Consider the following 25,647-nt stretch of genomic DNA (forward strand, 5'->3'; position numbering starts at 1 on the left):
TTAACCCTCCACTAAATAAAGAGTTCAACAAATAGTAAGAAGGAAAAAAAAATAAAAACCACTGTTCTTCAACAGTAGAGACAAGGGCTGTAAACAATCATTGAATCTCAGAATGTCAATATGTGTTATTTTTTTGTACTCTGTTACAACAAATCAGGGAAAACATGATATTTATTTGGGGGCTGGTATAAACCACTAAGTACAATCGTTTCCAGTTGCATCCATTTTGTTGTAAAAGACAGGACATCATTATGTTTTATGGCTGAGTAGTATTCCATTGTGTGTTTGTATCAGTTTCTTTATCCAGTCATTGGTTGGTGGACATCTGAGTCGATTCCTTATCTGAGCTATTTTGAATTCAGCTGCAGTAAACTTGGGGGAACAGATCACTCTTTCATACGCATCATGATTTCCTTTCGTCTGGGTAAATTCCCAGGAGTGGGTGGCTGGGTCATACGGTACCTCTGTTTTCAGATTTCTGAGGAGTGTCCACACTGTCTTCCACAGTGGTTGCACCAGTTTACATTCCCACCAACAGTGGATTAGTGCACCTTTTCCCCCACATCCTCGCCAGCATTTGTTGTTTGTTGATTTCTGTATGAGAGCCATTCTAACTGGGGTGAGGTGGAACCTCATTGTTTTGTGTTGCACTTCCTTCGATGGCTAGTGATCCTGAACATTTTTTCATGTGTCTGTTGGCCATTTGAATTTCATCTTTTGAAAAATGTCTGTTCAAGTCCTTTGACAATTGCTTAACTAGATTATTTCTGTTGTTGTTGTTGTATTTCTTGAATTCTTTGTAGGTTGTGGATATTAATCCTTTATCAGTTGCATGGTTTGCAAATATGTTCTCTCATTCTGTCGGTTGCCTCTTCACCTTGTTGAGTGTTTCCTTTGCAGTGCAGAAGTTTCTCAGCTTAATGTAATTCCACTTGTCAATTTTGGGTTTGATTGCCTGTGCTTCTGGAGTCTTTTCCAAGAAGTCTTTGCCTATGCCAATGTCTTTTTTTTTAAAGATTTATTTATTTATCAGGGAGAAAGTTCTTCCATCCACTGGTTCACTCCCCAAATGGCTGCAGTGGCCAGAGCTGGGCCAATCCAGAGCCAGGAGCTTCTTATGGTTCTCCCATATGGGTGCAGGGCCCAAGCACTTGGGCCATTTTCCACTGTTTTCCCAGGCCATCAGCAGGGAGCTGGATTGGAAATGGAACAGCTGGGACTTGAACTGGAGCCCGTGTGGGTTGCCGGTGTCTCAGGTGGAGGCTTACCTTACCACAGTGGTGGACCCTAAAAGTAGAGCACTGGGACTTGAGCCAGCGCTGGTATGGGACACTGGCATCTCATGCAGTGGTTTAACCTGCCGTGCCACAATGCCAGCTATGCCAATGTCTTGCAGAGTTCCCCCAATATTCTCCTCTAGTAATTTGATTGTATCAGGTCATCGATTTAGATCCTTGATCCATTGTGAGTTGATTTTTGTATAAAGTGTAAGGTGGGGGTCCTGTTTCATACTTCTGCCTACAGAGACCCAGTTTTCCCAGCATCACTTGTTGAAGAGACCGTCCTTGCTCCAAGGATTGGTTGAGCTCTTTGTCAAAGATAAGTTAGTTATAGATGCCTGGATTGATTTGTGCAGTTTCTTTTCTGTTCTGTTGGTCTACATGTCTGCTTTTGTGTCAGTAACAGGAAGATTTTTCCATTTTTTTCTGTGTCTCTTTTAATGTTTTCTTTTTTTTTTTAATTTTTTTTTTTTTTGACAGGCAGAGTGGACAGTGAGAGAGAGAGACAGAGAGAAAGGTCTTCCTTTTGCCGTTGGTTCACCCTCCAATGGCCACCGCAGTTGGCGCGCTGCGGCCAGCGCACCGCGCTGATCCGCTGATCCGATGGCAGGAGCCAGGAGCCAGGTGCTTCTCCTGGTCTCCCATGGGGTGCAGGGCCCAAACACCTGGGCCATCCTCCACTGTGCTCCCTGGCCACAGCAGAGAGCTGGCCTGGAAGAGGGGCAACCGGAACAGAATCCGGCACCCTGACCGGGACTAGAACCTGATGTGCCAGCGCCGCAAGGCGGAGAGGATTAGCCTAGTGAGCCGCGGCACCGGCTTTTTTAATGTTTTCATTGTAGACATTGTTCACCTCCTTAGTTACATTGATTTCCAAGTATTTAAAAACTTTTATAGCTATTGTGATATTACAAGTTCTTTCTCAGCCATGGCATTGTCTTTGTATACAAAGGCCATTGATTTTTGTGTGTTGATTTTATATCCTGCATCTTTACCCAGCTCTTCTTTGAGTTCCAGTAGTCTCTTAGTGGAGTCTTTCGGTTCCCCTATGTATAGAATCATGTCATCTACAAACAGGGATAGTTTGACTTTCTCCTTTCCAATTTGTATCCCTTTGATGTCTTTTTCTTGCCTAATGGCTTTGGCTGAAACTTCCAGAACTGTATTGAATAGCAGTGGTGAAAGTGGGCATCTTTGGTTCTGGATCTTAGTGGAAATGCTTCCAGCTTTACCCCATTCAGTATGATGCTGGCTGTGGGTTGTTATATAGTGCCTTCATTGTATTGAGGATTGTTCTTTCTATACCCAATTTGCTTAAGAGTTTTTATCATGAAAGGATGTTTTAGTTTATCAATGCTATCTCAATCTATTGAGATAATAATTTGGTTTTTGTTCTTCGGTTTGTTTTTCTCTTTAAAGATTTATTTATTTATTTAGAGAGGCAGAGTTACGGACAATGAGAAGTCTTCCACTCGATGACTCACTCCCCAAATGGCTGCAACAGCCAGGGCTGGGTCATTCTGGAGCCAGGAGCCAGGAGCTTCTTCCGGATCTCCCATGTGGGTGCAGGGGCCTGTTGCTTTTCTCAGGAGCAGTAGCAGGGAGCTAGATTGGAAATGGAGCAGATGGGACTCGAACTGGCGCCCTTACGGGACGCTGGCATTGCAGGTGGAAGCTTGACTTTCTGTGCCACAGTGCTGGACTCTGCTGTTGTTTTTTAAGGATGTATTTATTTATCTGAAAGAGAGAGAAAGGGAGAGACAGAGATCCTCTGTCTGCTGGTTTAGTTCCCATATGGCTGCAATGGCCACTGCTGGGCCAAGCCAAAGACAAGAGCTAGGAGTTTTCTCTAGGTCTCCCACATGGGTGACAAGGGCCCAAACACTTGGGACATTTTCCGCTGCCTTTCCCAGGCCACCAGCAGGGAGCTAGACTGGAAGTGGATCAGCCAGGACTGATATGGGATGCAGGTGTTGTAGGTGGTGGCTTTACCCACTATGCCACAACCCTGGTCGCTTTTTTCTAGGTCCTTGAGATGCATTGATAAATCATTTATTTGATGTATTTGCAATTTCTTGATGTAGGCACCAGTTATTATAAACTTCCCTCTTAAGACTGCTTTTACTGTATCCTGTAAGTTTTGATATGTTGTGTTGTCATCTTCATTTGTTTACAGGAAATTTTTGCTTTCCCCTTTGATTTCTTCTGTAACCCACTGTTCATTCAGGAGTGTGTGGTTTAGTCTCCATGTGTTTGTATATTTTCTAGAGTTTCTTAAGTTGTTAATTTCCAGCTTCATTCCATTGTGGTCAGAAAAGATACAGGGTATGATTTCAATTTTTTTTTTAATTTTCTGAGACTACATTATGGCCTAGCATATGGTCTATCCTGGAGAAGTTCCCTGTACTGATTAAAAGAATGTATATTCTACAACTGTGGGAAGAAATGTTCTGTAGATATCAGTTAGGTCCATTTGGTCCATAGTGTAGATTAGCTCTGTTTCTTGGTTGATTTGCTGTCTATTTGATCTGTCCATTGAGGAAAGTGGGGGTGTTGGAGTCCCCCATTACTGTTGGATTCTGTGTCTCTCTTAGATCCATGAACATAGGTTTTAAACAGCCAGGCACCCTAGCATTGAGTGCGTATACATTTACTATAGTCACATCTTCCTGTTGACTTGATCCCTTAATCATTACATAATGCCCTTCTTTGTGTCTTTTAACAGTTTCTGTGTTAAAATCTATTTTGTCTGATATTAGAATGGCTACCCCTGCTCAGATTGCTTTCTATTAGCATGGAATATCTTTTTTTATCCTTTGATTTTAAGTCTGTGTGTATCTTTGTTGGTGAGGCATATTTCTTGTAGGCAGCAGATAGATGGGTCTTTTTTTTTTTTTAAAGATTTATTCATTTATTTGAAAGGCAGAGTTGGAGAGAGGTCTTCCATCTACTGGTTCACTCCCCAGATGGTTGCGATGGTTGGAGTTGGGCCGATCAGAAGCCAGGAGCCAGGAGCTTCTTCCTGGTCTCTCAGGCAGGTGCAGGGGCCTAAGGACTTGGACAGTCTCCTGCTCTCCCAGGCCGCAGCAGAGAGCTGGATTGGAAGTGGAGCATCTGGGACAGGAACTAGCACCCACATAGGATGCCGGCATTGCAGACGACGGCTTTACCCTCTGTGCCACAGTGCAGGCCCCAGTGGATCTTGTTTTTTAATCCATTCAGCTAATCTGTATCTTTTAATTGGAGGATTTAGGGTATTTTCATCCAAGGTTATTATTGGTGTGGAACTTTCTCTAGGATAGACCATAATAATAACTTATGGGATACATAGACCGAGTAATGATTTGGTCTACCATTCTATTAATGCTTCTATTGTTTGCTTTGGGTTTCCTTTTTCCTTTTACTAGATTTTCTGCCTTCACATTCTTTCATAATTATGACTATTGTTCTCTGTTTCATCCTGAAGAATTATTTGTTGGGGCAGTGCTGTAGCGTAGAAAGTTAAGCCTCTGCCTGTAGCACCAGCATCCCATGTGGGTGCTGGTTTGAGTCCCAGCTGCTCCACTTCCAATCCAGCCCCCTGCTAATGCACCTGGGAAAGCATTGGAAGACGGCCCAAGTGCTTGGGCCCCTGCACATGTGGGAGGCCCAGAAGAAGCTCTTGGCTCCTGGCTTCCATCTGGCCCAGCCCCAGCCATAGCAGCCATTTGGGGAGTGACCAGTGGATCAAAGAACTCTCTTTCCTTCTCTCTCTCTCTGCCTTTCAAATAAATACATAAATAAATCTTTTAAAAATCACTTGTTGTGAGGAGCTTGCTGGAGGAAGGAGTGTGGTGCCCAGGCTTCAGAGCACACCCCAAATAAGCGCACACAACCAGCATACATCCCAGTACACACACCCCAACACACACACACACTCCAACACACAAAAAAGAAAAAAAATATAGAAAAGGAATCATTTGTAAGGCTTGACAAATGGTGACAAATTATTTGAACTGTCTGTTTTTAAGATCTTTAGATCACCTTCACTTATTAGTGAGAGCTTTGCTGGGCACAGCATTCTGGGTTAACAGTTCCTCGTAGGACTTGGACTGTATCTCCGTTCTCTCCTAGCCTGTAGGGTTTCTCTGATAAGCCAGTTGCTAGTCTAATTGGGGCTCCTCTGAGGGAACCTGGCATTGAGAATTTGCTGTGGAAGGTTTGGCTGAGGTGTGTTGTGTTGAGATCCTTTCTGGCCCAGCAGGACCGTGTGCTGCCTGCCTCCCTTCTCCAGCTCAGGGCCGTCTCCTGCTGCTACTTCACTGCATCGGCCTTCTGGTCCGTCCTCTCTCTCCACACCTCCAGGAACTCCTGAGACACGTTTGGTCACTTGATAGCTCCCGTAAATCTTGAGCACTGTTTTCTTTTTCTGATTTTTTGTCTGAGATATTTCCAAGGATTTGTCTTCCACCCGGATATTCTTTCTTCTGTTGTGTTGCTGAGGCTTCCAGTGTACTTTCTGTTTGACATACTGAGTTATTCTTTTCTAATATTTCAGTTTGATGTGCCTTCAGTATCTCAATTGCTCGGCAAAATTTTTCATCCATATAGTGTATGGATTTCCTTATCTCATGAATTGGTTTCTCTGTGTTTCTGAGTAATTTTGTGGTCATTCTTTTGAGTTCATCCCAGGCATTTCACCAGCCTCTTTGTCTTCACACTCTGATTTGGAGCGCTATGCTGCTTTTGGGGAGTCATGCTGTCTGCCTTGTTTCTTGTGTTTCTGCATTTATTCTTAGGCGTTCGTGGAAACACTTGTTGGATTTCTCCTCTAATGGGTTTTGTCCTTGAACTGTGCCTCTGTGGCTTAGTGGAGTGTCTGCGCCTTCAGTGGGTTTCGGGGCACGTGCGGGTGGGGCCAGGGAGCTCTGGTCGGTCTTGAGGATGGGGTGAGAACTCCAGGGGGCAGATCTGCTCTGTTGTCAGCGGGCGTGAAGGAATGATCCCGCCTGTTGGCCTCACCTCCTCTTTCTGAGGTGATGCATGCCGGGGTTAGCCCAGGGTGGGTGCAGCCCCCCACCCACACAGGTGCATACACTGCACAAAGGATCGGGGTGGGTCTCTGTGAGCACGGAGCCCTCTGCAGTGACCCTCGGCGGTCAGGAGCTCTGAGCCTCTGATGCCAGACACAGTGACTGCCCGGAGAGCCAGCTACTCCCCACACTCACAGAATCGCCACAGTCAGCCTGCAGAGGATCCACTGGCAGCCCTGTGGGCCTCCCTCATCCACGGAGGGAGCAGAGACATTCCCAGAGCCCTCTGCCTGTGGGCGCACCTCCTTGGCAGTGAGCCCCAGAGCCTGTGATAGGCTGAGGGGACGGTGGCTCCTCACAGTCCTGAGTGGATGCCCAGCCCCTGCCAACCCTCTAAGCCAGACTCAAAGTCAGCAGGGAGCGTGGATTTCCCCTCTGGCAAAACCCCCGGTCACGCTGCAGCCTCTATTGGCGTCGAGATGGCACCCATGTCGGGGGCGGGGGGAAAGAAACGTGTGTTCCCCTCACTGGATTGGGGGTACCCTGCCCCCCACGAGGGCTCCAGGCCAGACTCAAAGTCAGCGTGGTCTGCAGGTTCTCCCTCAGGCAGGATCCCCCCTGGCACGGGCCGCCCTGTCTGCTCCCCTGCTCAGAAACCCCAGCTGCGGGAGGTGGTGTCCCCGCTCACTACCGCGCGTCTGCTCTGCCCACGCCGCTCCGTGCCGTCCTCTCTCTTCCGTGGAGCTCCCACCGCAGGCTCCTGTCCAGCTGTCCCTGGAATGCGCTTCCTCCCTTCCTTCTGCTGTCTTTTCCCTTTTTTTTTTTTTTTTTTTTTGACAGGCAGAGTGGACAGTGAGAGAGAGAGACAGAGAGAAAGGTCTTCCTTTGCAGTTGGTTCACCCTCCAATGGCCGCCGCGGCCGGTGCGCTGCAGCCGGCGCACCGTGCTGATCCGAAGGCAGGAGCCAGGTGCTTCTCCTGGTCTCCCATGGGGTGCAGGACCCAAGCACTTGGGCCATCCTCCACTGCACTCCCGGGCCACAGCAGAGAGCTGGCCTGGAAGAGGGGCAACTGGGACAGAATCCGGTGCCCCAACCGGGACTAGAACCCGGTGTGCTGGTGCCGCAAGGCGGAGGATTAGCCTAGTGAGCCACAGCGCCAGCTTCCCTTTTCTTTTTTAAAAATGCTTTTTAAATTTGATGACAGTTGTATGTATTTATGGTGTACAACATGTTTTGAAATATGGATAAAAGGGAGCTTCAAAAAGTTTATAGAAAAACACAATTAAAAAAGAATGGAGGGGCCGGTGCTTTGGCGCAGTGGGTTAATCCTGTGCCTGTAGCGCCGGCATCCTGTATGGCGCTGGTTCGAGTGCCGGCTGCTCCTCTTCCGGTCCAGCTCTCTACTAAGGCCTGGGAAAGCAGCAGAAGACGGCCCAAGTGCTTGGGTCCCTGCAAATGCACAGGTCACTCCCCAGATGCTGGTTCAGCCCCCAGATGCCTGCAGCTGCCAGAGCTGGGCTGTGGTCGAAGCCAAGAACAGGAGCCCAGTGCAGTTTCCCACGTGGGTGCAGGGCCCCGACCACCTGAGCCGTCACGGCTGCCTCCCAGGGTGCACAGCAGCAGGAAGCTAGAATCAAGAGTGGAGCCTGAAGCAAACCTAGGCACCCTGGCCAGGACTGAGCAAGGCTGAAGCCGGGAGCTTCATCCAGGCCTACCACATGGGTGGCAGGGGCCCAAGCTCTGGGCCATCTTCTCTTGCTTTTCCCAGGCCCTTATCAGGGAGCTGGATGGGAAGTGGAGCAGCCGGGACGTGAACTGGTGCCTACATGGGATGTAGGTGTTGTAGGCAGCAGCTTTATCTGCTATACCACAACGCTGGACCCATCTCTCGTTCTCAAACTGGTGGATTTGCCACATTTATCTTTATTGTTATTGCTGATCCACATGGATTTGTGGGTTGATTTTCAGCCCTTTGCTCTGTGCTCTGTGTTTGGCTTCTATCACTGTTTTCTCGTTCTTTCTCCCTTCCCTAGCTGTACCCAGAAAGAGAAGGATATGTGAAGAATGACTCCCATGACTCCAATGACTTCCAGCCTGCCACATGGAAGTACCTGGTCCCTGCCACCACATGGGCGACTTGGAAGCAGCTCCAGACCCCCTAGCTTTGGGCAGGCCCAGCCCTGGCCCCTGTGGGTGTCTGGATAGTGAACCAGTGACTGGAGATCTCTGTTTCTGTCTCTGTGTCTCTGCCTTCTAAGTAAAATGAAAATAAAGAAATCAAACTTTGATCATGAACTACCTGGAGCCTAATTGCTTTAATTATCTCGGTTGAGTTCTATTCTTGTGGCTTGGGAAGCGGTATATATTCTGTCACAGAATGGAGTTTCTGTAACCACTTCGTAGCTCAAGTTGGTTGACAGTGGTTTTTATTGTTTTTTTTTTTTTAAAGATTTATTTAGTTGAAATAAGTAAATAATTTATTTATTTCAGAGTTATAGAGAGGCAGAGGCAGAGAGAGCGAGCGCGAGATCTTCCGTCCACTGTTTGATTCCCCAGATGGCTGCAGTGGCTATAGCTGAGCTGATCTAAGGCCAGGAGGGGGGGGAGGACTTGGGCCATCTTCCACTGCTTTCCCAGGTCATAGCAGAGAGCTGGATCAGAAGTGGAGCAGCTGGGACTCGAACCAGCGCCCACATGGGATGCCAGCACTGCAGGTGGTGGCTTTACCCACCACAACACAGCGCTGGCCCCAACAGTGTTCTTACAGATTTTCTGTCTATTTTTTCTGTCAATCATGGAGAGGTGTTAGAATCTCCATTATAATTTGGATTTGTCTGTTTTCTCTCATTTGTATTAGAGTTGGCTTTGTAGATTTTGAAGCTCTGTTGTTAGGGGATAAATGTTTAGGATTGCTATGTTTGGGAAACCTGTTTCGTCCAGTATAGTTTCCACAACTTTCCATGACTAATGTTAGCCCTGTTTTTCTTTCCTCATTCTTTGACTAAGCACATTCAGCCGTTCCGTCATTTCTTAGATGTATGAATTGTAGTTACTCTAACTGTCTAGACGTTATCTCCCGATTCCTTCTTCTGCGTCGTTTCCAGGTCAGTTTGTATCGATTGAGCCAGCCTCATTGTAAGTTGAATTTTCTTGCTTCTTTGCATCTAGAAATCTTTTTTTAAGATTTATTTTATTTTTATTTGGAAGGCAGAGTAACAGAGAAATCTTCCATCTGCTAACTCACTCCCCAGTTGGCCCCAGTGTTAGGCGAGGCCAGACCAAAGCCAGGAGCCAGAGCTTCATCTGGTCCCCCTGTGGGTGACAGGCCCAAGCACCTGGGCCATTTTCTGCTGCTTTCCAGGCTCATCAGCAGGGAGCTGGGACTTGAATAGGAACACTGATGAGAGATGCGGGCATCGCAGGTGGTGGCCTACCCCACTGTGCCACTGTGCCACTGTGCAGGCCGGGCCTGGACCTGTGACTGGACCCAGGGGCTGCCCTCTTGCCGTGTTGATACAGACGTTACCGCCTCGTCAGTCTTGAGCTCTGTGCTGCTGCGAGGCCAGGTGACTCGGGCACGCTCCCTGGTGCCTTGGCTGCCGGGAGCGGGCGTGGTTCCTGGTGCCTTGGCTGCCGGGAGCGGGCGTGGTTCCTGGTGCCTTGGCTGCCGGGAGCGGGCGTGGTTCCTGGCTGAGTGGAACTGCAGATGCCGCTGCTGCCAGCCCCTTCTGGTGGCCCTTTCCCCAGTCCTGGCCAGTTTCTTCTCACATGTGGCCCTTGCATCGCTCTAGCAAATCACCACAAACCTCTCTAAGTTCTCGGGGTGAGCAGCCTGATGTGGCGTTCACCCGGCTGCCGTCCTCCAGCCGTCTGCCGGCTCTAGTGCTCTGGTGCTGCTCCTGCTCTTCAGTTCGTTTGCGGATTTTGGTTCTTGGCTTCTGTGGGACCAAAGTCCAGCTTCAGTTTCCCTGTCCCAGAGCCGCCTCCGTCTTCACAGCCGGCTGCAATGGATGGAGTCCTCCCTCTGCCTCGCTTCACTTTAAAGGTTATTTATTTATGTGAAAGGCAGAGTTACAGAGAGGCAGAGAGAGAGATCCGTCAATTGCTCTTCCATCCACTGCCTCACTCCCCAAATAGCTGCAGCGACCAGGGCTGAGCCAGGCCCACGCCAGGCCCACGCCAGGCCCAAGCCAGGAGCCAGGGGCTTCTTCCAGGTCTCCCACGTGGGTGCAGGGGCCAGAGGACTTGGGCCGTCTTCCGCCTCTTTCCCAGGCACGTTGGCACGGAGCTGGATCAGAAACGGAGCAGTGTCTCCACCTGGTGCCCATATGGGATGCCAGCGCTGCAGGCAGAGGCTCAGCCCGCCCGACCACAGGGAGGCCTGGCCCTGGAGACACATGCTGTGCCGGCTCCTGGTGTCTGCCAGACTCCCTTCCCTGCTGGCAGCCACTTGACCCTTCGCCCTTCCTGCCTCCTGGCGGTGCGCTCAGAGGGTGCGCGTTCACGTCTGGTTTCTCTTGCTGCTTGCAGATGCTCCTCAGGAAGAAAGAGGCCATGTGTTTCCAAGCCAGGGCGCTCCCTCTGCCTGCAGTCTCCTGAGACTCCTGCCGGCCTCGGGTTTGTCCATTTTTCTTTCCTGTTGATTGTGCTCGTGTGGGCTCTATCTTATTTACTTATTCTTTAAAATATTGATTTAATTATTTGAAAGGGAGCGTGAGAGACAGAGAGAGAGAGCTCTTCCATCTGCTGGTTCACTCCCCAAATGACAGCAATAGCCAGGGCTGGGCCAGGCCAAAGTCGGGAGCTAGGAATTCCCTCTGGCTCTCCAGCAGAAGTGGCAGGGGCCAAGCACTTGGGCTTTCTTCCCCTGTTTCCCAGGCACATTGGCAGGGGCTGGATCAGGAGCAGAGCAGCTGGGACTCGTACCAGTGCTTTGATACGGGATGCTGGCATTGCAGGCGACAGCTTAGCTCGCCGCGCCACAATGCTGGCCCCATGGGCTGCTATTTCAAAACCTGTCACCCTAGAAAGTGGGTTAAAGCTCCAGCCTGCAGAGCCGGCATCCCATATGGGTGCCAGTTCGAGTCCTGGCTATTCTACTTCCGATCCAGCTCCCTGCTGATGTACAGGGGAAAGCAGTAGAAGATGGCCTAAGTCCTTGGGCCCCTATGCCCACATGGGAGACCTGAAAGAAGCTCCTGGCTTCAGATCAGCTCAACTGTGGCCATTGCAGTCATTTGGACAGTGAACCAGCAGATGGAAGACCTCTCTCTCCCTCTGGCTCTACCTCGCTATAACTCCTGTCTTTCAAATAAATAAATTTATTTGCATGACACAGCTGCAGAGAGAGATTCGTCTTCCATCCGTTGGTTTATTCCGTAGATGGTCTCAATAGTCTGGGCTGAGCCAGGCCAATACCAGAAGCTTCATCTGGGTCTCCACGTGGGTGCAGGGGCCCAAGAGCTTGGGCCATCTTCTGCTGCTTTCCCCAGGCCATTAGCAGGGAGCTGGATCAGTAGTGTAACGAGCCGGCGCCACGGCTCACTAAGCTAATCCTCCGCCTTGCGGCGCCGGCACACCGGGTTCTAGTCCCGGTTGGGGCGCCGGATTCTGTCCCAGTTGCCCCTCTTCCAGGCCAGCTCTCTGCTGTGCCCCGGGAGTGCAGTGGAGGATGGCCCAAGTGCTTGGGCCCTGCACCCCAGGGGAGACCAGGAGAAGCACCTGGCTCCTGCCTTCGGATCAGCGTGGTGCGCCGGCCGCAGCGGCCATTGGAGGGTGAACCAACGGCAAAGGAAGACCTTTCTCTCTGTCTCTCTCTCACTGTCCACTCTGCCTGTCCAAAAAAAAAAAGTGTAACGGGGGCTGCAGCTGTGGTGTGGCGGGTAAGGCTGACGTCTGCAGCGCTGGCATCCCATATGGGCGTTGGTTCGCGTCCCAGCTGCTCCACTTGTGATCCAGTTCTCTGCTATGGTCTGGGAAAGCAGCAGAAGATGGCCCACGTCCCTGGGCTCCTGTAACTGTGTGGAGACCTGGAGGAAGCTCCTGGTTCCTGGCTCCTGGCTTCAGGCACAGCTCTGGCTGTTGTGGCCATCTGGGGAGTGAACCAGTGGGTGGCAGACCTCTCTCTCTCTGCCTCTTTGTAACTCTGCTTTTCAAATAAATAAATAAATCTTTAAAAAGAAATGAAAAGGAAATGGAGCAGCCAGGACATGAACTGATGCCCGTGTGGGATGCCGGTGTTGCAGGTGGCGGCTTTACCTGCTGTACCTCACTGGGCTTTTGGATGTGGGCGGATGCTTGAGATGAGTCTGCCTTCCTGGCCTGGATTCTTACTCCCTAACTCCCAGGATTTGCATGACCTCTCACCCTGCCTGTCCCCCTCACCCCCAGCTCAGGGTGGGCACTGTGTCTTCCCATTTTCCTGATGTTTTAGGGAGGAGTGATGGCAGAGAGGTGATGCAGAGGTTGAAGGAACTGTCAGAGAATGGAGGACGCAGGAGTCAGTGAAGCCAGCCTCCTTGTCGGGGCAGGGTGCAGGGTGCAGGGTGCAGGGGTGGGGGACCCTGACAGGGCCTGGGCGCGTGCCCACAGGCAGAGGCAGAGGCAGAGGGCTGTGTGTGTTGATGCCTGTCTGTGCGGGAGGCACTCCGAGGTGTTCACAGGGTGAGCAGGGAGCTGCTTGTCTAGGCTGACGGTGGTGGACAAGCCCTGCTGGCCAGTTCACGGGCAGGGCTGCCAGGTGCTGAGGGACAGAGCAGAGCCGGAGTCTGAGGAGAAGGGGTCCTTTCCCCTCGAACAGCTCAACTGAAATGTGGCAGAGAGATTTCCCGTAGAACAAATTCACGTTACAGGAAGTAGTAACTTTTGGAAGAATTAGGTGTTGTGGGGGCTCATGGATGAATGTTTTGTTATTCTAGGTTGGAGAAGCTGCCCCGTCCCCACTGGGTGAAGCCAGGACCTCAGAAATGACCGAGTCCTATGTGAAGAGTGAGTGTGCGGTGTGGGCGGGACCCAAGTGCTTCCAGGCCCCCACAGATGGGGCTGCCCCTTGCTGGGGCCGGTGGGATTGACACGGCTCTGGGATGCCTGGCGTCCCCATCAGGGCTCTGAGCCTGCCGGGTTCTGGTGTAGAGCAGCCACGGTGCCAGGCAGCTGTGGCTTGAAGGAGTCTGTCTTGAAGAAGCTGCTTTCTCCAGTAAGCAAAGTGCTGTCTCAGGCCATTTGGATTGCTGTAATGAAATGCCGTAGACGGGGCGGTTTACAGACTGACTTACAGAAGGAGAATGGCAGAGAGAGGCAGAGACCGATTTGCTGTCTGCTCGTTCACTCTTGAAATGCCCACGACAGCTGGGCCTTGGTCAGGCCAAGGCAGGACCTCCATCCATGGGAGGCGGATCCATCATCTGCTGCCTTCCAGGGTGTGCATGAGCAGGAGCTGGGCCAGAAGTGGAGCAGCTGGGACTCAAACCAGACACTCGCACACGAGCTACAGCAAACGCCTGCTCCCGCGGGGCCCGCCGTGGAGTGAAGTCCAGCGTGTGCACTCCGAAGGGGGCCAGCATTCAGGCTGTGTTGGGCTGGTCCGGAGCAGCTGCTGAAGCCGAGCACACAGCTTTTCCTTCGGGCTCGGCCCGACCGCTCTGAATGGGAGGGGTCCTTGGGTCGCTGTGCCTTCCCCGCCTTGACGCAGCCTTGGCATGGAGCTGGTGCCTGCCTCACTGGCCCTGCCTCCCCCACAAAGTCCCACAGCCCCCCTGAGGTGGAAACCCCCCACATGCTCCACCTCCTCCCTCCTGTGCCGCGCCTGGGGGTTCTGTCGGTGCCACTGCGGCACAGCTGAGGCTGAGGGCCACTGAGAGACCTGAGGAGTCTGGGTGCAGGCAAGGGCTGGGCAGAGGAGAGGCGGGAGCATGCACTGCCCACAGATGGCCCGAGCCGTGTGAGGGCCCGAGATCAGCGGGAGGGCCCTGCATGGAGGGGTGGGTGCAGACCACAGGGCGGGCCAGCTTTGTTAAACTTAGATATGAGTGGATCTCCTTAATTTGGGCGGCCTATTTGCTGAACTATTAAGTGTGGAGGTGGGGGCTGTTCAGATGCAATGTCCTGCTCATGGCGGACTCCTGCTGGTGGAGCAGAGGGCATGGCCAGCCCCGCAGGGTCTTGTCTCTGCCTGGGGCAGTGCTTATGGCCGGCTGAGGCCTGGCCTGGCCTGTGAGCACTGCCTTCTTTCAGTGTCGTGAGGCAGGGTCTGGCTTTATTCCTTCCTTGCTCTCCGTGGGTTCTGCTCGTTAGGTGCCTGTCCACCCCCAGGTGACACAGTATGAGATGGAGATGTCCACACCTGTCCTGGGACGTGAGGGGTGTGGTCCTGCACATGGACCCTGAGGAACCTGTCCGGCCGAGCCCAGCCGGGCAGTGAGCCCAAGGCCTCATGATCATGACTGGCAGAACCTCGTGTGTGGGGAGGGCAGCTGGGCCTGTCTTCTGAAGGCCTAACCCATGTATCCCAGGCAGGCAGCGGCCCCTGGTGCTCCCGACCCCAAGGGGTGGAAGGCAGGCACACTGTGCGTAGCTGCAGGTGCCAGTAGGCATGGCCGTTCTGTGGGGTGGCCCTAAGGCTTCGGGCGTGGTGCCGGAATGTGCCACCCCCACGGGGCCCCAGGCTGACGGCATCTGCCTGGGGCGGCAGTTGTGCCACAGTAAAGAGGCTGCTGGACCGCGTTTGGTGACAGGCTTGTTTCCACAGAGCTGTCCTATCCCCTGCTGGAGGCTGTCACGGACAAGGACCCCGCTGTGCAGGAGCAGGTGTGCAGGGCCCTGTGCTCCCTTGGGGAGGTGCGGCCGGGGGAGATGCTGCGTGCCTGTGAGGAGTTCCTGCGGCACCGGGACAAGGTATGTCTGCCTGCCCGGATGGGGACACCCTCGGGGCACCCTTTGCTGGGCCTTCCTGGCTTGGGGGCGCACAGCCCGGTCGGAAGCAGTGGGCTGCATGTGTGCTGGCTGTTGGCAGAGAGCTGCCCCTGGGCTCCCTCAAGGTCTGGCGTCTCAGGATAGAGGGCCCCCTCGTCCTGTGCCTGGAGTGTGACTGTGCCCCAACAGGCTCACTGGCCTGTCTGGAGACTGGCCATCCCCACTGCAGCTCTGGGGCTGGTGAGCAGGGGCTGCCTGCCATTCCCTTTGCTCCAGGTGGCGGACCAAGCTCCTGCCCCAGGGAGGGAAGGTTGTCTCTGTCCCCTTGGTGCCGGTGTCTGGGAAGACTTAGCAGGGCCGTGGAGAGCTGGTCTGAGGTTTTAGGCTGCATTGCCCCCGAGGCGGGAGCTGCCCCGGGGAGGGGGCTCTGGAGCACACTGTCCGCCCCGTGCGTTGCTAACTTGGCAGAATTGTGAGACGGGTATGCTCCCTCTGCCCGCGGGTGTCAGGTTGCCGGTTCAAGCCCCCGTGGGAGTGAGCGACTCAGCTGTCGCGGCTCACTGGACTTCTGCCTCTGCTGGGCCTTGGCAGAGCCTGAAATTGTTGGGTTCTTGTTTCTCTTGGTGCAGGGTTTTGTAGTCTCAGAGGCCCCTCATTCTTTTTGTTTTATTTGATATTTTGATATGTAAAAGGGGGCCTCATCAGGTGAGTGTTTCTCCAGGAAATGGCCTGGTTCCGAGAGGATACCTAGAACTGTGCTATGGTCTGGTTCCGAGAGGATACCTAGAACTGTGCTGTGGCCTGGTGAGGCCGCCTGTGCTTTCTCCCCCTGGGCATGGGGGGCTGTGCTTTCTCTCCCTGGGCATGGGGGGCCATCCTTACTCTCCCTGGGCATGGGGGGCTGTCCTTACTCCCCTGGGCATGGGGGGCCGTCCTTACTCCCCTGGGCATGGGGGGCCATCCTTACTCCCCCTGGACATGGGGGGCCATCCTTACTCCCCTGGGCATGGGGGGCTGTGCTTTCTCCCCCTGGGCATGGGGGGCCATCCTTACTCCCCCTGGGCATGGGGGGCTGTGCTTTCTCTCCCTGGGCATGGGGGGCCATCCTTACTCCCCTGGGCATGGGGGGCCGTCCTTACTCCCCCTGGACATGGGGGGCCATCCTTACTCCCCTGGGCATGGGGGGCCGTCCTTACTCCCCCCGGGCATGGGGGGCTGTCCTTACTCCCCCCGGGAATGGGGGGCTGTCCTTACTCCCCCTGGGCATGGGGGGCCATCCTTACTCCCCCTGGACATGGGGGGCCATCCTTACTCCCCTGGACATGGGGGGCCGTCCTTACTCCCCCTGGGCATGGGGGGCCATCCTTACTCCCCCTGGACATGGGGGGCCATCCTTACTCCCCCTGGACATGGGGGGCCATCCTTACTCCCCTGGGCATGGGGGGCCGTCCTTACTCCCCCTGGGCATGGGGGGCTGTGCTTTCTCTCCCTGGGCATGGGGGGCCGTCCTTACTCCCCTGGGCATGGGGGGCCATCCTTACTCCCCTGGGCATGGGGGGCCATCCTTACTCCCCCTGGGCATGGGGGGCCGTCCTTACTCCCCTGGGCATGGGGGGCTGTCCTTACTCCCCCTGGGCATGGGGGGCCATCCTTACTCCCCCTGGGCATGGGGGGCTGTGCTTTCTCTCCCTGGGCATGGGGGGCCATCCTTACTCCCCTGGGCATGGGGGGCCGTCCTTACTCCCCCTGGACATGGGGGGCCATCCTTACTCCCCTGGGCATGGGGGGCCGTCCTTACTCCCCCCGGGCATGGGGGGCTGTCCTTACTCCCCCCGGGAATGGGGGGCTGTCCTTACTCCCCCTGGGCATGGGGGGCCATCCTTACTCCCCCTGGACATGGGGGGCCATCCTTACTCCCCTGGACATGGGGGGCCGTCCTTACTCCCCCTGGGCATGGGGGGCCATCCTTACTCCCCCTGGACATGGGGGGCCATCCTTACTCCCCCTGGACATGGGGGGCCATCCTTACTCCCCTGGGCATGGGGGGCCGTCCTTACTCCCCCTGGGCATGGGGGGCTGTGCTTTCTCTCCCTGGGCATGGGGGGCCGTCCTTACTCCCCTGGGCATGGGGGGCCATCCTTACTCCCCTGGGCATGGGGGGCCATCCTTACTCCCCCTGGGCATGGGGGGCCGTCCTTACTCCCCTGGGCATGGGGGGCTGTCCTTACTCCCCCTGGGCATGGGGGGCCATCCTTACTCCCCCTGGGCATGGGGGGCCATCCTTACTCCCCCTGGGCATGGGGGGCCGTCCTTACTCCCCCTGGGCATGGGGGGCCATCCTTACTCCCCTGGGCATGGGGGGCTGTCCTTACTCCCCTGGGCATGGGGGGCTGTCCTTACTACCCCTGCAGTGGGTTTGTGGTTCCAACAGGACAGTGGCTGGAGGTTGATGGCAGTGTGCTGTCTGCAAGGTGCATATGTGTGTAGTGCGTGTGCAGTGTGGTGTGTGTGTGTGCCTGTAGGTGACTCCTGCAGACTCTCTGGGCTCACCCTTCCTTGGGTGGCTGAAAGGCTCCCTTGCCCTTGACAGACGCTGGGGCTGACCCTGCTGTTAGAGGAAGTCACCAGAACGCACCACAGATAACAAGAGACTGTTACGTTTAGTAATTTGTAGCCAAAAATGTTTAAGATGTTTACTTGTTTTTATTAATTTGAAAAGCAGAGCGACAGAGATAGAGACGCAGAGACAGAGATCTTGCGTCTGCTGGCTCACTTTCCAGATGCCCACAGCAGTGGCAGCTGGGCCAAGCTGAAGCCAGGGGCCAGGAACTCCATTTGGGTCTCCCAGGTGGGTGGCAGGGGTGCGTGTACTTGAGCCACCATCACTTGCTGCCTCCCCGGGTGTGGGGTGTGTGTTAGCAGGAAGCTGGAGTCCGGGCAGAGCCGGGGAGTGGACTCAGGCACTGCAGTGGGTTGCAGTTGTGTCCGTTCACGTCCTAGGCCAGATGCCCACTCCTGCAGCGGAGCATAAGTGTGCTTCATCGTGTGTGCCGCTTCCTGGTTTGTGTCTGATTTTGCCTCTTTTCTAACGGTTTTAGCTGCTTTTTTTTTTTTTTTCAAGATTCATTTATTTATTTGAGAGGCAGAGTTACTGACAGAGAGAGAGTCTTCCATCCTCTGGTTCACTCCCCAAATGGCCACAACAGCTGGAGCTGGATGATCCGAAGCCAGGAGCCAGGGTGCAGGGGCACAAGCAGTAGGGCCATCTTCCACTGCTTTCCCAGGCCATTAGCGAAGTGGAGCAGCTGGGACTCGAACTGGCGCCCACATCCCATGACAGACAAAGGCTTAACCTGCTACACCACAGCCCTGGCCCCCATTTAGCTTATTAAAATGGCTTCAAAGTAAAACGACTTTCCCATCAGTGGCCGGATGTGTACATGTTTTGAGTGGGGAGCTCTGCTCCTCCGGGGTGGACGCCTCGTCTGTCTCCTGTCAGCCACTTGCAGGTGTGGGCACAAGACCCTCGGCCTTGCTGTTGCGTGTGTGTGTTCCTGGCTGCCCTGTCTGGCTGCCTCTGCATAGACAACACGCGTGTTTCAGGCCTGCAGCATCTTGCTCTGAGGACTGGGATGCTGGGAGCGACTCCGTCCAGTGTTCAGGGCACACGGGTGCTTTCTAGGAGTCGGCTCCTGTCTGGCAGCTGAGCACAAACCTGGAGGCCCACGACGTTGCAGAAGTGAGGAATGACTTACTAGCTAACTTAGAAGTGCAAACAAGTGGCCCCCAGGAAGGAAGGCAGGTGCCGGCTGGCTGGCTGACTGCACCTCAGGAGATGGCCTTCAGGGCCGAAGGGTCTCACGCGGAGCAAACCACCCAGAACTGAAGCTCCCCGGGGAAACTGGCAGTGTGTGTGAACTCTCAGCGTCCCTGGGGTGCTCGTGATACACACGGGCTCATCTCTGGGAAAGTCACGGCCCCTCCGCAGCCCCATATCTGTCTCTGCAGTGCTGGGACACTCACAGTCCCCCAAGTTCCAGACGGTGGCCACTGCTCCATAACCCACCCAGCCGTGTGGGCAGCAGCCACAGTCAGGCCAAGTCTGTGTCTGTTAAGTGACCCCGTGCCAACTCCCTTCCAGTGGTGTCTAAGCAAAACCAAGCCTTTCCTGGCTGGCTGACTGCCATTTCTCTTCCCAAAGCTGTCTTGTGACTGTCGCCTGCAAGCCTGCTTAACTTCAGTTCACCCGGGAAACCTTGTTTCTCCCCCACGGGGCTGGGCTGATGTGTCCGTCCCCGCTGTGCGGGCAGTGTTCTGCGGACATGAGCCGTCTCCCGTGGCAGCTGCTCTCGGGAGGAGTGCCGGGGATGTCACTCAGGCTAACTGGGTGTCTCCAGTGGCAGACACCCGGTGCCCTGTTTGGGACTGGGCAGTGGCAGCTCTGATGTGTGCTGTGGCTGGTCCTGGCTGTCCAGTTGTGTGGCCAGCCCATGCCGTTGTCCCCTGTGCTTATTTGAGACAAAAACTGTGCTGGAGTGGCCTGGTGTAGGAGGAAGAGGGGGCAGGACTGTGTGCGGGGTCAGCCGAGGGCCGGAGGAGGCGTGGCTGATGGATGGGGGTCGTGTTTCATGTTGGAGTCTGGTGCCTGGAGCTTGTCACAGCCTGGGGTGGGGCCTTGGAGCCCAGGTCGGGGAGCAGGGGCCTGGGAGCTCCAGCTTGGCTGCTTGCTGCCCGTCACATGCAGAAGACTGGACGTGCCCTCTCCTGTGTAGGGGCAGGGGGGTGGCCTTGTGTGGGCGGACCCCTGTAGCGCAGCTCTGGGCACACGGAGTCTGGGTGTGCTGCCGCACGCCCCACAGCCTTCCCCGCTGCCCTCCTCAGTTGGCGCACCCATACCGCGCGATGGTCCTGAGGGCTATGGAGACGGTCCTGAGCAGTCACACCTGCAGGCTGGACAAGGACACGGCCAGCGCTGTCCTCCTCCTGGCCTCCAGCGAGATGACCAAGACCAAGGTGCGTGGGCTCGGCCCTGCTCGGGAGGGCGGCTTCCTTTCTGGGCCTTGCTGCCCCGGGTGTTAGGAGTGGGTTGTGTCCGGCTGAGGTCTCGTGCCACAGCTTTCCCCGGGGGACACTGGAGACAGGCTCGTTCTGCCGCCTGTGCGAGAAGTTCTCCCTCTGGGTCTTGGGCAGGAGCTGTTCTCTGAGTGGCAGCAGGCGGCGAGCAGTGTGCTGGTGGCCGTGGGGAAGCACTGCATCAACCCCGTGATGGAGGAGCTGCTGAGCCAGTTCCAGCCGGGGGTCCTGCCGCACCCCCTCGTGCTGCAGACGCTGGCCGGCCTCGCAGTGTCCAACGGTAGGTGGTGGCCTGGCCCGCTCTGTGCTCTGGCCTCATGGCCCAGCTCCTGCCTGCACCCGCCTCGGGCTGTCAGGAGCTCAGGCCATGTAGGGGGCTGTGTGTGTGTGTGTGTGTGTGCTGGGCGGTGGGGGCTGTGTGTGTGTGTGTGTGCTGGGCGGTGGGGGCTGTGTGTGTGTGTGTGCTGGGCGGTGGGGGCTGTGTGTGTGTGTGTGCTGGGCGGTGGGGGCTGTGTGTGTGTGTATGCTGGGCAGTGGGGGCTGTGTGTGTGTGTGTGTGCTGAGCGGTGAGGGCTGTGTGTGTGTGTGTGCTGGGCGGTGGGGGCTGTGTGTGTGTGCTGGGCGGTGGGGGCTGTGTGTGTGTGTGTGCTGGGCGGTGAGGGCTGTGTGTGTGTGTGTGCTGAGCGGTGGGGACTGTGTGTGTCCTGTGCTGGGCGGTGGGGGCTGTGTGTGTGTGTGTGCTGGGCGGTGGGGGCTGTGTGTGTGTGTGTGCTGGGCGGTGAGGGCTGTGTGTGTGTGTGTGCTGGGCGGTGGGGGCTGTGTGTGTGTGCTGGGCGGTGGGGGCTGTGTGTGTGTGCTGGGCGGTGAGGGCTGTGTGTGTGTGCTGGGCGGTGGGGGCTGTGTGTGTGTGTGTGCTGGGCGGTGGGGGCTGTGTGTGTGTGCTGGGCGGTGGGGGCTGTGTGTGTGTGTGTGCTGGGCGGTGAGGGCTGTGTGTGTGTGTGTGCTGAGCGGTGGGGACTGTGTGTGTCCTGTGCTGGGCGGTGGGGGCTGTGTGTGTGTGTGTGCTGGGCGGTGGGGGCTGTGTGTGTGTGTGTGCTGGGCGGTGAGGGCTGTGTGTGTGTGTGTGCTGGGCGGTGGGGGCTGTGTGTGTGTGCTGGGCGGTGGGGGCTGTGTGTGTGTGTGTGCTGGGCGGTGGGGGCTGTGTGTGTGTGTGTGCTGGGCGGTGGGGGCTGTGTGTGTGTGTGTGCTGGGCAGTGGGGGCTGTGTGTGTGTGCTGGGCGGTGGGGGCTGTGTGTGTGTGTGTGCTGAGCGGTGGGGGCTGTGTGTGTGTGTGCTGGGCGGTGGGGGTTGTGTGTGTGTGTGTGCTGGGCGGTGGGGGCTGTGTGTGTGTGCTGGGCGGTGGGGGCTGTGTGTGTGTGTGTGCTGAGCGGTGAGGGCTGTGTGTGTGTGTGTGCTGGGCGGTGGGGGCTGTGTGTGTGTGCTGGGCGGTGGGGGCTGTGTGTGTGTGTGTGTGCTGGGCAGTGGGGGCTGTGTGTGTGTGCTGGGCGGTGGGGGCTGTGTGTGTGTGTGCTGGGCAGTGGGGGCTGTGTGTGTGTGTTTGTGCTAGGCAGTGGGGGCTGTGTGTGTGTGTGCTGGGCAGTGGGGGCTGTGTGTGTGTGTGTGCTGGGCGGTGGGGGCTGTGTGTGTGTGTGTGTGTGCTAGGCAGTGGGGGCTGTGTGTGTGTGTGTGCTAGGCTGTGTGTGTGTGTGTGTGCTGAGCGATGAGGGCTGTGTGTGTGTGTGTGCTGGGCAGTGGGGGCTGTGTATGTGTGCTGGGCGGTGGGGGCTGTGTGTGTGTGTGTGTGCTGGGCAGTGGGGGCTGTGTGTGTGTGCTGGGCGGTGGGGGCTGTGTGTGTGTGTGTGTGTGCGCTAGGCAGTGGGGGCTGTGTGTGTGTGTGTGCTAGGCTGTGTGTGTGTGTGTGTGCTGGGCGGTGGGGGCTGTGTGTGTGTGCTGGGCGGTGAGGGCTGTGTGTGTGTGTGCTGGGCGGTGGGGGCTGTGTGTGTGTGTGCTGGGCAGTGGGGCTGTGTGTGTGTGTGTGCTGGGTGGTGAGGGCTGTGTGTGTGTGTGTGCTGGGCAGTGGGGGCTGTGTGTGTGTGCTGGGCGGTGGGGGCTGTGTGTGTGTGCTGAGTGGTGGGGGCTGTGTGTGTGTGCTGAGTGGTGGGGGCTGTGTGTGTGTGCTGAGTGGTGGGGGCTGTGTGTGTCTTGTGTGGAGCTGTGGGGGCTGTGTGTGTCCTGTGTGGAGCTGTGGGGGCTGTGTGTGTCCTGTGCTGAGTGGTGGGGACTGTGTGTGTGTGTGTGCTGAGCGGTGGGGGCTGTGTGTGTGTGTGTGCTGGGCGGTGGGGACTGTGTGTGTCCTGTGCTGAGTGGTGGGGACTGTGTGTGTGTGCTGAGTGGTGGGGGCTGTGTGTGTCCTGTGCTGAGTGGTGGGGACTGTGTGTGTCCTGTGCGGAGCGGTGGGGGCTGTGTGTGTCCTGTGCGGAGTGGTGGGGGCTGTGTGTGTCCTGTGCTGAGTGGTGGGGACTGTGTGTGTCCTGTGTGGAGCTGTGGGGACTGTGTGTGTCCTGTGCTGAGTGGTGGGGGCTGTGTGTGTGTGTGCTGAGTGGTGGGGGCTGTGTGTGTCCTGTGCTGAGTGGTGGGGGCTGTGTGTGTCCTGTGCTGAGTGGTGGGGGCTGTGTGTGTGTGTGCTGAGTGGTGGGGGCTGTGTGTGTCCTGTGCTGAGTGGTGGGGGCTGTGTGTGTCCTGTGCTGAGTGGTGGGGGCTGTGTGTGTCCTGTGCTGAGTGGTGGGGACTGTGTGTGTCCTGTGCTGAGTGGTGGGGGCTGTGTGTGTCCTGTGCGGAGCGGTGGGGGCTGTGTGTGTCCTGTGCTGAGCGGTGGGGGCTGTGTGTGTCCTGTGCGGAGCGGTGGGGACTGTGTGTGTCCTGTGTGGAGTGGTGGGGACTGTGTGTGTCCTGTGCTGAGTGGTGGGGGCTGTGTGTGTCCTGTGCTGAGTGGTGGGGACTGTGTGTGTCCTGTGCGGAGCGGTGGGGACTGTGTGTGTCCTGTGTGGAGCTGTGGGGACTGTGTGTGTGTCCTGTGCTGAGTGGTGGGGGCTGTGTGTGTCCTGTGCTGAGTGGTGGGGACTGTGTGTGTCCTGTGTGGAGCGGTGGGGACTGTGTGTGTCCTGTGCTGAGTGGTGGGGACTGTGTGTGTCCTGTGTGGAGCGGTGGGGACTGTGTGTGTCCTGTGTGGAGCGGTGGGGGCTGTGTGTGTCCTGTGCTGAGTGGTGGGGGCTGTGTGTGTCCTGTGCTGAGTAGTGGGGACTGTGTGTGTCCTGTGCTGAGTGGTGGGGGCTGTGCTCGCTCTGCTGAGCGCTGGGGGCTATGATGCCACCCTGAGCACCCTCTGCCCCACAGTGTTCGGCACCGTCCCTTTCCTGCCGTCCGTGCTGAGCACCATGCTGCCCATGCTGGGGATGGCCAGGCAGGACACCATGCGGGCTGTGCTCTGCTGCGGTAAGATGGTTGGTACGGCTGCACCTGTCTGCCCTGTGTCTCGGGGCTGCTGTGGGACCTGGCTGACGTGCCGCTGTCAGCTGGCACAGGTCCTTGGGGCTGCAGGGAGGCAGGCAGGAGCCAGAGGGAGGGCCTTGGCTGAGCTGCTCCTGGGGGCTGGGTGCGCCTGCCCTTGTGTTGCAGCCTGTGCCCTCGCTGCTTCTCTGTGCTGCTGAGATCCTCACACCAAGGGTCTGTAGTGACCTGGACACGGGGTAGGAGGACACATCCTTAAATCACAGCTTTGCACGTCTGTTCTGTTCTCCATGCTGCTGCTTGCAGAGTGGCCTCTCCCTGGGCATCTCAGAGCAGCCAGAGGGGTGCTCCCTGCTCTCAAACCTGTGTCTGATCAGGCCGTAGGAGTGGCTTGGGCATGGCCTCTGGGAACATGGTGTTCCTGTAGGGAGCTGCGCTAACTTAGCCAAAGTTGGAGACCCTGGACGCTGTGGGCCTGGGGACCCAGCCACCCTTGGTAGCAGCCTTGAAGCCCCTGCAAGACTGCAGCTCTGGAACCTGGTGGGCAGGGCACCTGTGTCATTCCAGGCTCCCAGGAGGCAGCAGCTCCTTAAATGTTGACCCCTTGTTGACCGCTGGCCCTCCCAGGATTGGGATGTCCGGGCTTTTCCCCTGGTGGGTTGTCGTCACAGCAGGCAGGGCCTGGTGCCCAGGGGCATGGTTTGGTGGGGAAGGGCATGGTGACGGAGTGAGGAATACGTTTTACATGTTGGGCCCATTCCTGGTGACTTTGGGTCTGGGGTCCTGGGGCTCTTAGGGCCCTGCCTCCCGTGCATCCGCAGAGCCCTGCCACTCCTTGCAGCCCCTGGCCTCCTGTCTCCTTGCCCAGCTTCTTCATGCTTTCATTTCTGGGGTTTTCCTCAAAGACTCCTTCCTGCCTGGGGACGAGGCCCCTGGCTGAGCTGATGCAGACCTCACTTCCTGATGTTTGAGGCTGAGATTTGACACAGGGTCCCAGAGAACCACACGCTGAGCTGGGGTGGAGAGAGGGCCTCGGGGGTGCCTGCATGGCGTGGGATGTGGGTAAACCTTCCCGACGTGAAAGCATGGCAGGGAGAGCGTAGGACAGGGCCTTGTCCAGGTGGCGGCGACCAGGGACCGTGACGGCTGCTGGGTCTGTGCTGAGCTCACCCTGTGTCACCCCTACGGTGCTGAGAGCCACGACCCCAGGTCTTGCAGCTGCCACAGCCCTGGTGCTGTGGTTCCTCTCCTCCAGTCTCTGCCGTGGGGGTGAGGCCACTCCCCACGTGAAGGGAGGCTTCACTGGCAGTCAGTGAGCGGCACGGGGCAGCCTTGTGTGCACCGCTGGACGTGCCATGCAGGGGAATGGGCACAGCCTGACACTGCCCAGGAATACAGCAGGGGCAGCGGTCTTCCTGGCACCCCGCATTGCCTGCATAGGAAGGCAGCCTCAGAAGAGACAAAGATGGACTCGGGGTGCAGTATGTCCAGGAAGAAGAAGACGGCCAAAAGAGAGCCGTGACCGAGGTCCCCAGGGAGAAGATAGTCGAGAGAGCTGTGACCAAGGTCCCCAGGAGAAGACAGCCGAGAGAGAGCCGTGACCGAGGTCCCCAGGAGAAGACAGCCAAGAGAGAGCCGTGACCGAGGTCCCCAGGAGAAGACAGCCGAGAGAGAGCCGTGACCTAGGTCCCCAGGAGAAGACAGCCGAGAGAGAGCCGTGACCGAGGTCCCCAGGAGAAGACAGCCGAGAGAGAGCTGTGACCGAGGTCCCCAGGGAGAAGACAGCCGAGAGAGAGCCGTGACCGAGACCCCAGGAGAAGACAGC

General features: G+C 56.4%; 1 protein-coding gene across 7 annotated transcripts in view; it reads left to right on the forward strand.

Moving 5' to 3' along the window:
• MROH1 (maestro heat like repeat family member 1) overlaps nt 1–25,647 on the forward strand; it is a 75,208-nt gene that overhangs the window by 2,884 nt on the left and 46,677 nt on the right. For 6 of the 7 annotated variants that reach the window (XR_016236628.1, XM_051831188.3, XM_089336509.1 and 3 more), the window contains exons 2-7: nt 10,824–10,910; nt 13,211–13,280; nt 15,040–15,185; nt 20,085–20,216; nt 20,394–20,556; nt 23,709–23,807. Coding sequence is in view for 6 of the 7 variants with exons in the window: in XM_051831188.3 (XP_051687148.3) it covers nt 13,259–13,280; nt 15,040–15,185; nt 20,085–20,216; nt 20,394–20,556; nt 23,709–23,807 (562 nt within the window). In the remaining variant the exon portion in view is untranslated. The remainder of the gene's footprint in view (nt 1–10,823; nt 10,911–13,210; nt 13,281–15,039; nt 15,186–20,084; nt 20,217–20,393; nt 20,557–23,708; nt 23,808–25,647) is intronic. The other variant, XM_089336507.1, reaches the window with a different exon arrangement.

The sequence above is a fragment of the Oryctolagus cuniculus genome, chromosome 6 (assembly GCF_051225735.1).
Source record: "Oryctolagus cuniculus isolate XC-2025 breed Fujian yellow rabbit chromosome 6, ASM5122573v1, whole genome shotgun sequence".
NCBI lineage: Eukaryota > Metazoa > Chordata > Mammalia > Lagomorpha > Leporidae > Oryctolagus > Oryctolagus cuniculus.